At 36.1% G+C, this 16773-nt stretch overlaps 1 protein-coding gene across 6 annotated transcripts in view; it reads left to right on the top strand.

Annotated features, from left to right (window-relative positions):
* The window catches only part of DPP6 (dipeptidyl peptidase like 6), a 1357728-nt gene that overhangs the window by 474586 nt on the left and 866369 nt on the right, over positions 1-16773 (top strand). The window contains exon 1 of one of the 6 annotated variants that reach the window (XM_043966315.1): positions 8801-8866. The exons of the other annotated variants lie outside the window; for them this stretch is intronic. Within the exon in view, the coding sequence (XP_043822250.1) occupies positions 8816-8866 (51 nt within the window). The 5' untranslated portion in view covers positions 8801-8815. Of the gene's footprint in view, positions 1-8800; positions 8867-16773 lie in introns of those variants that run through there. 6 annotated transcript variants of the gene reach the window in all.

Genomic DNA, 16773 nt, shown 5'->3' with positions numbered 1-16773 from the left:
ACCCCAATTGCCCAGCAAAAACAAACAAACAAACAAACAAAAACAGGCTGGGAGCAAGGTAGTGATACTGGGAGAAAAGACAGTATAATTTAAGAAAAAAATGGAATTAGCAATTAACTAATGGAAAGGCAGAGACAACTTTAAGGAAAGCAAAGAAGGGTTATGCTCACTGTGATAGCTAATAGAATTTCCCTAATACTGTAACATCTAATACAACAGAAGATTGGGCACAATTATTCAGTGCTTCATTGGGTATTCAGATGAATACAGCTTGGAATTAAGTGGCTAGGATGGAGCCATGTGAGAGAGTCAGGGGTCATTGATTCAAACATGTCCCTAAATAAGCATTCCCTCCACAGATAATGATTTCACTTTAGGGTTTGATGAGTTTGAAATATAGGCAAGCCTTCCTGTTGAATAGCCCATCCTTACAGGGAATCCCTTATATAGTATCCCTCACAAAAAGTCAATCTAGTTGAAAACCTATAATGAGAAGATATTTTATGAGAGATGCATGTGTCCACATGCAAAAATAGATTTTATGATATCCCTCAGGTATACAGAACTGGTATCCTTTTAATTAAAAAAATCTTATTCTGTTCTTACAAACACCAAAAAATATAGCATTTCCATATAGAATAGGGGAAAATATAAATATAAAAATATATTATATGTTTATGTAATATATTTATTTATAATATATTTATATACAAGTGATATATTTATATACAATGTATACATTTATAATATATTCACATATACATATATAATATTTATATATTATATATGAATCTATGAATTTTATTGCTTTTATGGGTCATGTTCAGGGCTATGGTTATTAATTGCTTATATCACTCTATCTTATCCTCTTCTCCTTACTCCTCTCTTTGTCCCTTCCCTTCCCTTCTACAAAGCGGATTGTGAGAGAGAAGGTATGTTCTCAATACAAATGATCTGCGCTGCTTAGGGTCTACTGCCCTGCTTTTCTTCTTCTCACTCATTCCCTAATCACAGGTTCTTGGCCATTATTTCTTTCCTTATGACCAGGCCCTTTCCAATTTTGCTCTCCTTTTTCATCTGCCTTCTGTCCTCTTGCTGCCATTTCCCTGTTGAGTAGGATGCATTTCTGCAACAAATCATATGTACATATGTGTATAGGGACCCAATACCTTGTTCATATGTACTGTTCAGAAGGAAATAAAGTTTATATAACACCTGCTTACCCACCCATTCCTCCAGGTTTGTATAGTTTTCTCATATACTTTTATTATGTGTCATAGAAAGTTTCACTCTTCCTCTTCCCTTTTTCTTCCATAATATATTCCATTTTCTTTCCCATTTCTTTCTTCTCTTAAGATTATTAAACCATCAGAGCAGCTAGGTGGCGCAGTGGATAGAGCACCAGCCCTGGAGTCAGGAGGACCTGAGTTCAAATCTGCCCTCAGAGACTTGACGTTTACTAGTTGTGTGACCCTGGGCAAGTCATTTAACCCCAATTGCCTCACAAAAACAAAACAAAACAAAACAAAAGATTATTAAACCATAAAAAAATCCCAGATCCTCTATTTTATTTAACTCCCTAAATGACCCTTGAAGACATTATTACATTTCTCAGGGGATACTTGTTTCTTCCATTCGATTAGAATGCAATTTACCATAGTAGAAGCTCTTTTCTACTGTTTAAATATTTCTGTCTTTCTATTTTTCTTTTGATTCCTACATTTTCATTTCAAAGTTTCTGCTTTGTTCTGTTCTTTTCATCTAGAATACTTGGGAGTACTTTATTTCATTAAAGTTTTATTTTTCTCCTGTAGGATTTATACTGAGTTTTTCCTTATATCTTATTCTTGGTTGTAAGCCCTTATCTTTTTCCTTTTGGAATATATTATTCAAAGCTCGCCTCTCCCTTAAAGTGGAAGCAGCCAAGTCTTATGTGATCCTGATGGCGCCTACTTGATACTTGAACTCATTCTTTCTGATTACTGGAAATATTTTTTCTTTGACCCAGACGCTTTGTATTTTGTCTGACAGTTCTGGGTTCATTTTTCTTTTGAAAAGGATCAGTGGCTTCTTTCTATTTCCATTTTACTTTCTCATTCTAAAATATCTGGGTAGTTTTCATTCATCAATTCTTATAATATGTATCTAGACATTTAAAAATTGTATTTGCCATATAGTATAATCATTTTAGGTCATTTCTTCTAGACTTGTTTTTCCTAATAATTTGGGTTTTTTATTAACAACACCATGAATTAATTTGTTATCTTTTGATTCTATTATTTCCTGTTGTCATATAGAATCTTTAGTTCCTCTTTGGCACATTACAATTTTCCAAAAATTTATCACTTGGGTAAATTTTTTAACCTAATCCTTTATTTTCCTTCTAGTTCTCTAAGACATCTCATACATAAACATATATGTGTGTGTGTGTACACAAATACATACACATATACATATAAATGGAGACATACACATAGACATATATAAAATATACACTACTGGGCAACCCTATATCTTGTTCATCTAAGAACATAATGAAGGAAAAAAATCTATAGATCCTGATGCCTATTTCTTTAGAAAAGAGAGCTTGAACATTATTTTTTTTTTAATTTGAGCTTTGAAAAACATAAAAGGTCATTGCAAAAATGAAGACAAAACCCTGAACCAAGAGTATCCTGTAATTACTCTTGTGAGGCCAACATCCGACCCAGGGTTGGGTTAAGCAGACTCCAAAGTGTCTGAGGCCTCAGTGATTATCAACACATCATGTGTAGTTTTCAAATTGCTTTCATGCTGACAATCTTTTTTCTTAGCTCATGTCTTGAAACTCAGACCACAAAGCCAAAAGCCACAGGAAGAAGGAACAACTGTAACAAATAACCTTGACCCCTCAGACACATAGCACTTTTTATAAGCAATTGATCAATACCCGTTAAGGGGCACTATGAACAGCAATCATTTTTAAAAAATAAAGATCAACAGCTTGTGTGAAGGGCCTTGGGCCTCTAACAGTGAGATAAGGCAATATAGAAAGTTTTTGCAAATGGGAGAGGGCACATTAAATAGAAAAGCAATCTGTGAGTTGTACCTCTGATAATAGTTACTTAGTAAATGCACATCTTACTTGGATCTAATCTGAATCCATTAGAACAGTATTGGTGTATCTAAGATACTGAAAGTACTGAAAGAATATTTTTTTCTGTTTGATGTTCTTATGTATAAGGTATTCTCATGGCATGGACATATAAGCATACTAAGAGACAGTTACCGAAACATAGCTGCCAAACTCATCATCCATGACTATTGATCATGTACAAACATTGTGCAAAGAACTTTACAGAGCAAAGAAGATATAACATCCAGAAAGCCTTCAGCCTCTGCCTTTGATTGAACAATGTATATCATCCTTCTTTTATGGATAGATTTCCTTACTTCCCAGATCATCTTTCCTCTTCCTCCCAAGAACTGCTTCCCTATAGTTTGACGATAGAACCTAAAAGAGAATGTGATCCCACTTTAAAGCAGGAGTTCTATTTTTTGTGTGTCATGGGCACCTTTTGGTAATATGATCAGGCCTATGATCAAAATAATGTTTTTATAGCCATAAAATGAAATATATGACAAAGGAATCCAATTACATTGACATACAGTTATCAAATGACTTTAGAAATAAGTTCACAGAGTATAAGTTAAGAACCCTTCCTTTAAAGGTGGAGAGCATGTCTATTGTAACTGTCTTTGACTGTCACTTGTATTTTTGTTGTTTGTTCCATGGAGTACAAGAAAAGGGCATTGGAATATTCTGAGTGATCACTGAGATCAAAATATATGGCATACCTAATGTTGCTATGTATAGTGATCTATCCTATCTACCACAGTGGCTTTATGACAGTTCAGTCAATTCCACACACACATATATTAAGTGCTTATTCACTGCATTGGGTGCCAGGGATTGAAATAAAATAAAATAACCTATACCAATCCCTTCTCTTAAGGAGTTTACATTCTGCTAGAATAATTAGTATAAGCCAATCTTATGGCCCACATATAACAGTGATATAATTTGTACCCACTTAAGTAAATAAAAGATGATCTGAGAAAGGAGAGAATAACAAGTCAGTGATCAGGAAATCTTTCATGATGACGGTATTATCTGAATTAATTTTTGATGAAAAAGTTAAAAAGTCTAAAAGCTGAGAAGGTAGTGCATTCCAAGCATGGGGACAGTCTGTATGAAATATTAAGGAGATAGGCATGTCATGTCTGAGAAACAGGTTAGTAGGCTGGTTTGCCTGAAGTATAGGAGTTAAGGGAATAATGTGACATATTGTTGGAACAGCGGGCAGGAGGGCAGATTGTGGAGGTCCTTTCATTACAGATAAGAAAAGTAAAGACCAGAGAGACAAAGTTATATATAGGTAAATATATAGTTATATGTAGATAAAGTTATATAAGGCTCCACAACTATTAACTATAACCTTGATTTTCTACCAGCCAGACTGGGACTTTTCCCATTTTACTAAGCATCCTTTTTCCTGATGTGCTGGATACCAGTATTGAATAGTTGGTAACTTATTGTCATGTGGCTTTCTATATACTAAAGATTGAATTGTGCCCTTTTCCAAAATTACCTAGCACATCCTAAGATCAGGTGACAGCTAATATGTGGCAGAAGCAGTACTTGATCTCAGGTCTTACCGATTCTATCTCCTATGTAACATTGTCTCTCTTTTTTATATTAATCTTTTTGGCATAAATACAGACAATACTATAGAACCAAACCCCTCACCATGCTCAAATGATAAAGAAGTATTTTAGCTCACATTATCTCTTACCAATTCATCAATTAACTATCTTTTTAAAATTATTGTTATTGTTATTGTTGTTATTATTATTATTATTATACCTGCAACTCTTACAGGATTATTTCCAAAGGAGATACTAGAAATTATGTCCATTGAATTCCCTTGACTGAGAATGATACTGTCAGCAATACCATTTCCTGTATCTATCAGTGTTGCTTAACTTGCCCCTTCTCTTAGGGCTATTCAACTTTCCACTTAAGAGTATCAACTTATTCTCTTTCCATATTGACATGATCAATAGTCTACATACAGATTTTATGCAATTCGATTCCCAAATACAGCAAGTCGTCCATTTAAAAGTGCTTGTGAGACGTTCCTGATTCCAGTAAGCCCTTGAGCTCGTAAGCTTATGATGATTTCTTATTTTTGATCTCCATTAAAATAGAATAATGTGTTGCCCTTCAGCTGTAAAGATAACACCACTGACGTGAGTTGGTCCACTGTAGCAATCTGACATCTAAGTAGAATGTGTGGGAACCCACTTGGTGTGATGGAAAGAATACTTCGTGTTCCTCATCCCACAATGTGTCCACCACTACTCTTCTATTAGATGTTACCATTTGAGATTTGCCCTATTGTAATAAGACATTACTGTCTCCAGATATTTCACCCATAGCTTGACTAAAATGAAGGATGTTGTTTTGGTTTTGTTATTCCATTGCCCTACTTCACTTGGAAATAAGTTCAGTGAGTACAATCTGGTGGTTAAAATTGATAATGCCACTGACCTATATCAGTCCACTGGACCAATTTGACACTAAAGGAAAATGTGGGAGAGATGCCCAAGGTGTGATTCAAGGAACATTTTAAGGCCCCCTTGTTTCAACATATCTCTCCTGCTAGTGTATTCAGAAATGTCAGCAACAGAAATTCATGCTAGTGAGATAAAGCATTACTTTTTCCAGCTATCTTACCATTGGCCCGACCAAAATGAAATGGAAATGGTCTCTCTCTTTTTTTTTTTTGTATTCTATCTCCCTACTCCACTTAGAAGCAAGCTCAATGAACCCAAACGGTTGATTAAAATGTATTATTGGGAATATATAACCAACATATGTATTTCACATATTCACACATATGCATTACATATATATGTGCAGAAATTTTTTCACAAGATCTGTGATTCCATCAGTGTATGGAGGTAACAATGTAGATTTATACTTCCTCTGCAATCTACAACCTTAGAGAGTTGCCTCAGGCAATGAGAAGTTACATGACTTCCAGTTTCATATAGTCAATATGTATCAGGGTTGTCTCTCAGGACTAATCATAACATTATATAAAGAATTACATAAAAATGCTTTCTGGGCAAATTATTTGGCTCTCTAAAAACAATGTGATGTAGGTAGCTCAGGTACTAGTTATGATCCACATTTAATAGATGTGGACACTAAGGGGCAAAGAATATCAATGACTTGCCCAAGATGATACAGGGCAAGTGGGAGTCAGGGTTTACCACATGTTGCCTCAGGTAACTTAGGTTCCACCTGAAGACATCAACTGCAATTAGATTAGTTTGAAGTTAGTTTGAAGTCAGAATCAGGAGGCTTTTAAGCAGTTATTTGCCCCATTCATACTCATAGAATTGTATGCACCATGTGATGGTAAGGTGATGGTTTAAAAATAAAGCAGTCTTGGGCAGCTAGGTGGCACAGTGGATAAAGCACCGGCCTTGGATTCAGGAGGACCCGAGTTCAAAGCCGGCCTCAAACACTTAACACTTACTAGCTGTGTGACCCTGGGCAAGTCACTTAATCCCCTTTGCCTCTCAAAAAAAATAAAATAAAAAAAATAAAGCAGTCTTCTGCCTGGATTGATTCTAAGTTGCTGAATTTACTAAGGCTCAGGGCTTAATTTTTGCTTGAAGTTTTGTTTCATTTTGGTTTGTGTTTAAAAAAAAAACAATTAGTTTTGTGACTCACTTTTTGCTATTGAATATCCCTAACCATTCACTGATGCTGTCCCCTCCTGAAAAAAGCAGGGAATGGAGAAAACTTTGAATTTTTTTTCTTGTTTACAAGTTTAAAAGCCCCTTTCTCATAACCCTCTGCACTTATGGGCAATTTCTTGAAATTAAAGAATTTTGTCGAGATATTTTCCTAGATCAACTTGCTAAGGCTGACTTAAATCAGACTAAAGTTGTTTATCTTGGTTTCTTAGGGCAGAGATAGATATCTGGAAGAAAGTTAGAGAGAGGCAGATTTTGGCTCAATATAAGGAAAGCTGTCCAAAAGTAAAATCAGCTAATTCACAAAGTAGTGAGTTCCTGGTCAGTGGAATTCTTCAGTCTGTATGGTCACTTGTCAGGGTTAATTTAGAGATTATTTCTTACTCGGGTATAGGCTAGACTAAATGAACTGAGAGTTCCCTTCTATTTCTGAGAGTCTGTGATTTTGAGTGATCTTGTCTGAAAACCTTGCAACCACAACACATGAAGGAATTTAAAATATTAATTGGTGAGTAATTACCAAAATTTCAAACATAATTAAGAAAATAAGCCTCCAAAGATGAATCTTTCATCAGTGTCACTTTCAAAGGCTTTCAAACAACTCGCCTTTATTGAAAAAGTGGATTCAGTCACTGGTCACTTTTATTTTTTGTTTTGCATGGGGCAATGAGGGTTAAGTGACTTGCCCAGGATCACACAGTCCATGTCAAGTGTCTGAGAAAGGATTTGAATTCAGGTCCTCCTAAATCCAGGGCCCGGTGCTTTATCTACTGTGCCAACTACCTGCCTCCCCCCCCCCAACACTGGTCACTTTTAAGTGAAATGAAATCCTTTTTCCTTTCTTTTTCATTTTGAGGTATTGTGCAATCTAATGAATGCACCCATGGAAAGAATTCCAACAACTTGGGAATAGAAAGTAGCAGCTGCTTGGTCAGGAGAAGAAAGCCCAGTGCTTTTTTTTCCCACCATACCATGCTCCTTTCTCTCATCTTCTTTCTATGGGAATTTCTCCTTCCCCTTACCTATTTTACTTACCTAGACCCTGGTCCCCATGACTAACCATATGCCAGTAGGAAATAGTGAAGTTGCAGGGCATTAGAAAGTCTGCTTCTGTTTCCAGGATCCTCATCGCAAAATTGATGAAGGTTAGAACAGGTTTATTTTTAGGGGGTGGGGTGGGCATGTACCATCTGCAATGCTTGTTCAAAAATACTATTCATTTACTAGGTAATTATTGTCTCTCTACTTCATTTTGTGCTGTATAGACAATTAAATAAAGTTGTCATCATTTACTTTCGATTGAGGGAAATATCACCTTGTCACTTCATTCAATCAGTTAGTTAGTAAGTATTTATTAAGTGCCTAATATGTTTGAGGCACTGTCCTAAGTGCTGGGGATACAAAAAGAGGCAAAAGACCACCCCTGCCTTCAAGAAACTCACAGTCTAACGGATTGTGGTACACAGGCAGCTGCCCCCATCTCCTGAACCTCTGAAAAGAGGAAGAAGCAAAATCAGGTAGAAGAACTTCAGGAGAAAAATCTTTGCCATTCAGACAAGATTATAGTTTTGGAGCTGAAGCCAATAATAATGTCTATCTGCCTCAGAGCAGATATGGGTTTAGTTCAAAGATTAACCCAGTCCTGAAGCAAAAAAAAGGAAGATGGTGGCACTCTGAAAAAGCCACTCTATTGTATTGGAGGAGAAGCCCTTGAGGGTAGCTGCCTGACATCACACCCTTCCCCAGACCCAAATCAGCATGAGATAGGGCAGCTCTGCTTTCCTGCTGCTCCCTGGAGTCTTTGAATGTCAAGTTCCGCTATTGGTTACTTTGTGCTGAGCTGCGAACTCTGTGGTTATTGGGAAGCAGCCTTAAAAGCCAAGGGAGTGTCTCTGTTTTCAAGAATATCTAGCCTCACACTATTCTAGGCATCAGCCAGTGATTGCACTACAAGCATCCTGGCAGCTGCAGAAGCTCTACATCTGACCTGCAACCATCAGGGATGAATGCTTCCAAACTGCCCGGAGTGAACAGATTAAAAACATTTTGGAGGGTGAGTAAAAGGAGGTGAATTGGCTTGTTGGAAAAAAGTTTTTTTAAGAATTTAAAAACTATTAGTCTATGAGGTACCATGCTTCAGGAGCTATGCCATCAGTTATGGGCATTCTCTTTAAAAAAAAAAAAAACTCTTGTTGGAGGATTCAATTATGCGTATTTGATGTGTTGCCAAAGGTTCAGAATTTAATTTTCACCAATCTGTAGCAGATGCAATCAGCATCCTGCTCTGCTCTGCTTTGGTAATTATTGGGAGCAAAGTTTTCTGGAAAAGGGAGGTCAGAGTATGAGCTGCAATCATACGATTAAGTAGATTTGCTGCGACCAGCAGACCAGGGAATATATTCTTCTTTTCTATCATAGGGAAAGGGTTTAGAGTTGAGCAAGGTGTCTTGCTTATAATAAGTAGCATCCTGAGAATAAGGTGATATTTACATTCTGACAGAATGGATCTGACAAAGAGAATCAGTGGAAAAAGTTAAGAAATACTCAAGCTTTGTATGATAGTATTAAAGCATTAGATGGTACCAATGCAAATGTAATCACAGCTGGTTGGAATTTATGATGCACACTGCAAGCTATTATTATAATCTCTTGTAATAGCCAGATAAACTCAGAGCTGGCCTAATAGCAGCCTAATCCTAAAATTGCATCTCCTGCATCCCCCTAGAGAGAGTGATAAAGTACCTGGGGAAATCATCACTTATTCCTGGTTGTGAGAATCCAGTTGCAGAGCAACAAGTGAGACAGCTTTGTTCTTTCCCAAACCGTTCATATTAGGTGTGAGGAAATGTATCATTTGAAAGCAAATATGCACATTACATGCCATTAAAATATTAGAAACACATCACATTAACAGTTCAGAAATTAGGAAGCAATTGAATGCAACAGTGACTCTGAAAGAGATTATTAATGGCACCTGCATGTAAATTGAGGCAATTGAAAGAGTTTGACCTTTAAGATCCCTCCAAGCTTTGACTTTCTCTCGTTCTATAATATCACTGTCATCATATATCCTCAATAGAAGTTATTTTTGGATTTTTTATGTCTGATAATTAAAGATCCTAACTATGGATAAATTATTTCACCAGTTTAAAAGTGATACATACTGTTTAAGGAGAGATCAGTAATAAACTTATCTTTGGCAGTGAGGCTTGTATATTTAAATGCCCAATGATGGGTACACGCCAGTCATTTTGGAAATTGTGTTTTAAAAGGGACTCCCATCTAAGAGACAGAAAATAAAATTATTTTGCCTTGTTAAGGTGTGTCTGGGATTCATTATTTGATATTCTATCTGAATAAGTAACAAGGTATTTTTCTTCTTGTTGATATCAGAATAATTAAATGAACCCTGAGAGCACTTCAGCTTTCATAAAGCAAAGTATGCTGCTTGAATAGAAACCCATCTAAAAGACATTGTAAGTTTGAGGTGTGTCTTACTACAAAGGGAAAGGCAATTGAGCCTGGGGTGGGGAGTATGCCATGATAGCTATTACATTTTTCAGCATTACATCCACTAGTTATTAGAGGGCTCTCAAGTCATCTTGTTCAAATTATATTTGGTCTTGCTCCAGACACTTAATACATTTTCTTACTATAGTTAGAATGCTTTAAATTCTCTCATGAATGAATGAGCATCAATTTATATTTTTCCCTAAACATAGGGTTGGGGGCAAATTCTGTTTTAAATTCTAAGAGATTAACAAAAGAAATCTCTAAAACATTCATAAACTATAGTCCCTATGGCTTAGCTGGTGACTTTGAAGAAAGGATAAGAGACAGCATGATGCACAAGGAGCAAAGAAGACCTAGATTCAAGACAACCTCAGACACATACTAGCTTTGGGACACTGGGTAAGTTACTTAGCCTCCTAGTGATACAGACAATTCTGTAAGACAACAAATTATTCAGGTATTGTTCAGTGGATGGAGGAAGTTTATACACCAGGTACTGTCTACACTGATGAAATCATAGATCTGTATGGAAGATAACATAATTTAGGGTACAGAATCATATCTCTCTACCTTATCATCATCTATCTACCCGACTCAGTCACCTAGAGTGACTTTTTCATTCAGATTTCAAATTTTATTTCTCTGACTTTGACTCTCTCAATTTTTTTGTATTAGTTTGTATACATCTCCCATAACCAACATCCAAACATAGCTTTCAGCTCAATCTACACAGTTGAGAAACTAAAGCAAGTTCAAAATAATCAGATCAGGCTCTTTAATTATTTAGTGATGAGGAATCTGGAATGGTGATATAATTACTTTGTTTGTGTAGTCTCAGCTCTGAATTATTTATTCCCTTTGTCATGCTGGTACTATGCTAATAACTCCTGGCCATTACTAATAAAAAAAAGTTTCAAAGGTAAATTGGAAGCCAGTTTCAAAGAAAACATTTAGAGACCTCATGATGGAATGCATCATTTTGCTTTGTAATGTTCAATTAGCCCAAGCCAAGGAGCTAGGTACCTTATTGTTTTCCTTGAATTTCTGGCCCCTAATTCATAAAGGGACCTTGGAAAGGTCCTGTTCAAATCAGTACTGAACTGACTGTGATATCTGGACTTCTGAATAGTTGTCTCTGCTATACAGAGAAGCTCAATAAGACAAATCAAGTATGGCTTTTTTTTTAGACATTACAGTTTGTAATAATAGTACTCTCCCTCCCTGTGAAATCATAATAATCCTAGCTTCTCAAAGGTAACCTCCGAAGTTCATGGAATTGTTTTGAATACAGTGTAAGTTATTGTATCCCATTTATGTTCATTGTATTTGAGAGAAGAGGGGAAAGAAAATGAGCATTCATATAGTACCTATTATGTGCACTGTGCTGTTTTTTTCAAATTTTATCTCATTTGATCCTCACAACAGCCCTGTGAGGTAGGTACTATTATTATCACCATTTTAAAGATAAGGAAACTGAGTCAAACAGAGTTGAAGTGATTTGTACAGGGTCACATAGCTAGTAAGTGACTGAGACTGGATTTGAATTCAAGTCTTCCTGAGTTCCAAGCCCAGCACTCTGTCCACTATGCTGTCTCTATGTAAATATGAGTTATGATGATGACGATAAGACTTTGCATATAATTCATAGTTTTATGGTGGTCTATAGGCTGGTATCTCATAGGAGCGATGTTAATTTGTTCCGTGGAATAAACTATGAACTTAGTATATCCATCACTGGATTTTTTCTCATTTAAAGCAGTGCTAGCTTTTTGCATTTTTATTATGTATTTTTATTATTGTTTTTTCTTGGCAGGGTTGACAACAGGAAGGGGAAAATCTAGTGGATATCAGGGTTCTAATGTAATCATCAATATAGCACAATGGAAAGGATGCAGGATTTGGAGACAAAGGATGTGGTTTTGAACCATAACTATGCACCTTAGCAACTGGGTGATAAGCAACATTTTCCTGGGCTCAAGTTTCCTCGATTTGCAAAACATGGGCACTGAAGCCAATGATTATCAAGTCTGCTCCAGCCCAAAATAAATTGCTTTACAATTTCATGACTTGGATATTGGAAAACCATTGTTTTAGGTAGTTTTATTAATTTGTCAAATTCTATATGATATTCCAACAGGTCATTTTTGTCAGAAAATCAGCCAATCCCGTCATTATGTGCCCATAATAATTACAATAGTAGCTAAATTATCTATATTGCTTAAGGATGAAAAAATTCTTCTCTCCAAGCAACACTGTGAGGTGTGTAGTAAAAATATGATTTCTCTATTACAGACTTGGAAACTGAGGCTAAAGTTAAAGTATTTGCCTAGGGCCACACAGCAACACCAGGATTTGTACTTAGTGTTGTCCTGATGCCTGTCCCCTTAAACTAGGCTGTCCAACTGTTTAAAAGAAACCCAATTGGTCTTCTGAGTGATCCAAAAGCATGATGCTGCAGAAGCATTTGATTTGATCCCTTTTTTTAATTTCCCACTGTCATGTTAATCTATGTGGAACAGCACAAATATAAACATATAAGAAGCTCAGGCACTGATAATAGTCATTTATCTAGACAAAAGCTTTTTTGTATTGCTGATTTCTTGCTGAGGAGACAGGAAATGAGAGGAGGGGAAATAGATAATCCAGGGGACCTTTTCCTCTACCAAAGTGGTCTGCAAACCAAGCCTTGATGAGGCAGAATGAGGACACTTTGGTGATCATATTTTTCACTTTTCAAATATATTATTTTTACCATCTTTCAGACATAGTCAGAGGCTCTAGTTAAAAGAATAACAAATTGTTATCAAAGCCTTTGGACTGTGCATAAGGATTGCCCATCAGGGTCACTGGGGTCTTTACCAAGAATTATAATTGGTGAAACATTTGACTATGGGGTATTGGTAATGTAGAAAGCCAACCAGCTCCAGCAGTGAACCTGTGCATTTCAGATCTTCTTCCAAAAAAATCGGGCAGGGAGAATTTGCCCATGGATCATAGTGAGTATAAATTTGTATGTTCATCCTTCACCTCAGAGATGTGGAGACTGAGCCCTTTATTTTTTTATGGTTTCTAAAAACTGAAGAATATTAGAGAAAGGTATTTTTACTAATGAGCAACACGTAAATGTGTTGACACATATAAATGGACAAACAGTATATTTTGGGGAAAGTTTCTAAACAGCAGCCTACAGATAATTTACTTGAAATCATCTTAAAACAATAGAGTTCAATAGTAATTCTTGGTCTTTTAGGATCTCTTCATGATTTTCAACAACTCTAATTTGTTAGTACAAAATTCTAGCAGTTCAATGATCAAAGGTTGTGTAGAGCCTCAATGAGGCCTTATCTAATGTAGAGTGATTTGGACTTTGCCTCAGGGCACTGAAATTTGAAGAGTATGGATAATACTTGCACTCCTTTAGTAGCACAGAAACAAATGAGATTATCATCTTCTAAAAAAATAATAATTGGCTAAAACAGGGAGCTTTCACTTCATTTTCTCCTCCCTCTATGTTCGAGCCTCAGATTAGTTTTTCCTTGTCTGGGTGTTTGCTTAGCAAAGCTCTCTTCCCTATTCTCCCAAATATGTGTGTCTTTTGTACTGTTGGTCCCTAAACCATTTGTTTTTTAAACATTTTATTTTTTAAGTTTTTTATAATAAACATTTTTACTTAAAGTTTTGAATTCCAATTTCTATCCCTCTTTCGCTCCCTCCCTTCCTTCCTCCCTGGGGTAATAAGCAATCAGATATACATTATACATGTGCAATTATGTAAAATAGTACCATATTAGTCCTTTCCTATAAGAAAGATCAAATAAAAAAATGAAAGAAATAAAGTGAAAAATAGCATATTTCAGTCTGTGTTCAATCAATACCAGTCCTTTCTTTGGAGGTGGATAGTATGCTTCATCATTAATCCTTTGAGATTTTCTTTGATCATTGTATTGCTGAGAGGAGTTTAGGTCATTCACAGTTCTTCATCAAACAATATTGCTGTCACTGTGCACAATATCTTCCTGGTTCTGCTCAATTCACTATATCTCGGTTTATATAAGTTTTTTCCAGGCCTTTCTGATATATATATATATATATATTCCATTTTAATCATGTACCACAGCTTGTTTAGCCATTCCCAGTTGATGGGCATTCCTTTGATTTCCAGTTCTCAGCCACCACATGAAGAACTATTATAAATATTTTTATACAAATAGGTCTTTTTCTCTTCTTTGGGATGTCTTTGGGATATAAACTTAATATCAAAGGGAGTACACAGTTTTATAGCCCTTTGGGCATAGTTCCAAATTATTCTCCAGAATGGTTGGATCAGTTCACAACTCCACCAGCAGTGGATTAGTGTCCCAATTTTCCCACATCCCCTCCAACATCCAACATTTTCCTTTGTTATATTTGCTACTCTGATAGGTGTGGGGTGGTACCTCAGAGTTGTTTTAATTTGCATTTCTCTGATCAATAGTGATTGAGAGCATTTTTTAAAAAATATGGCTAAGGATAGCTTTCATTTCTTTGTCTGAAAACTGCTTGTTTATATCTCTTGACCTTTTCTCAATTGGTGAATGACCCAAATCATTTATGCTGTTGGCCTCAGCTTCAAAAATTGCTAGTTATAACTCTGAGACTCAATATGGAATAGATGCCTCAAGATGTCTGGGTCATAAAGATGTAAGTCAAGTTTATTGGCCTAATTGGGGCAAGGAGCTGGCTCAGTGGGAAGAGTACTAGCCTGGAGTCAGGAATACTGATCATCTTCTTGAATTCAAATCTGGTCCTAGACACTAGCTGTGTGACCCTAGGCAAATTACCTAACCCTGTTTGCCCCAGTTTCTTTGTTTGTAAAATGAACTGGAGACAAAAATGGCAAACAACTCTAGTGTCTTTGCCAAGAAAACCCCATACAGCATCAGGAAGAGTCAGACAAGACTAAAATAACTGAACAACAATAAGAGGCATCATTCATTCCCCTTAAGGCTACACAGAGCACTGAAGTCAGAAAAGTTATGCTCTGGTACTCAATCAGCTATAGGTGGATTAGTAGTAGTAGAGTGAGCCCAAGTTAGCCTTCCTATATCTCCATTTCCTCAACTGTAAAATGAAGGAGCCAATTTAAATGATACATCCCTTTTATCTTTAAGATCTCTTTCATTCATTTGATTCTAGGGGAATAGCAATTACCATATTAAAGATTCTTCCAAGAAAAAAATAAAGAACTAATCAATCAACTTGTTAGGAGACTGGAGAGTAGTTAATAATCTAAGTCCTTCTTCCATGGACTCTTTTCCACTTGATTAGGGTAAATGAAATTTACCCTACCTACCTTTGAGGTAGGCATCTGTTTATGGAATGAAGCAAACTCTCATTTTTTACCTTCTCTATAAACATGAACTGGAATACTGGTCACTTCCCTGTTCTTCACCTGCCCATGGGTTTGAGGACAATTAGTCTCTTTTCATTTGAAATTGCTTTGTATTTCCTGCCTCTAACTTTGAGCCATATCTATAAATGCAACTGAATTTAGTTGACACAAATTAAGTAAATGGAATTCAGCAAAAGAAAACAAAGGTTGAATTTAATCAGCTTTTTCCCTTTAATCTCTGAAACACCAAATAACCAACTGAGCATTTCACTTTTGAGCCAATCATTTCAATATCATATAAAACCAGTCATACTCTTAGGCTTGGCACAGAATACAGCATTGGCCCTGGAGAAAGTTTTTCATTTCTTTTTTAACCAACACTCAAAAATTATTAATTTGGCTCTTTATACATGAACATTAAAAGCTGGAAGTTAATAAATATTTTATGACTCTGAGGCTCAAACAGAAATCTGATTGATACTGAAGGATGAGCAGTTGAGGGAGGTTAGACTAAAGGCTGACTCATTTCAAAATTTGCAACAACAACAAAAAAAAGAGTAAAGATTTTTCTTACCAAGATCTTACACATGTAATAGGAACTGGACTTGGGATTTCACTTGTGTGGGGAATTTCAAGGTGAGGAAACACCCTCTACCAATATGGATAGACACCTTCTTTGTAATCTATAGTCTTAGAGAGTTACCTAGAGCATTGAGAGATCAAACAACGTGGCCAGGGTTACACAGCCAATTAACTCAGGTCTTTCTGGCTTCAGTATTTTCTCTCTACGTACTATCCACAGCATATCTCTTCATATATGCAGAAAAAAAATTTAGTTTGACTCAATGAAGCACCAGTATTGGTTCATATGAAATAGACTTCGTTTCCACAGTGGTCGTCAAGTTGCAACAGGGTAAATATCAAATGTTTTCTAGCATGCAAAGCCCCTGCTTTGTCCCACTTTATTCATTTCCCAATAGGAAGACAATTGTAGCCACTGTAGCATACTCCTCTCCTTATTTGTTCAGGAACTTTATAGTCAGTACCCTTGTCCTATGTTTTATTGCTTTTAAGAA

The sequence above is a fragment of the Dromiciops gliroides genome, chromosome 5 (assembly GCF_019393635.1).
Source record: "Dromiciops gliroides isolate mDroGli1 chromosome 5, mDroGli1.pri, whole genome shotgun sequence".
Lineage (NCBI taxonomy): Eukaryota > Metazoa > Chordata > Mammalia > Microbiotheria > Microbiotheriidae > Dromiciops > Dromiciops gliroides.
The sequence above is the reverse complement of the archived record's forward strand: the minus strand, read 5'-3'. Positions and strand labels throughout refer to the sequence as shown.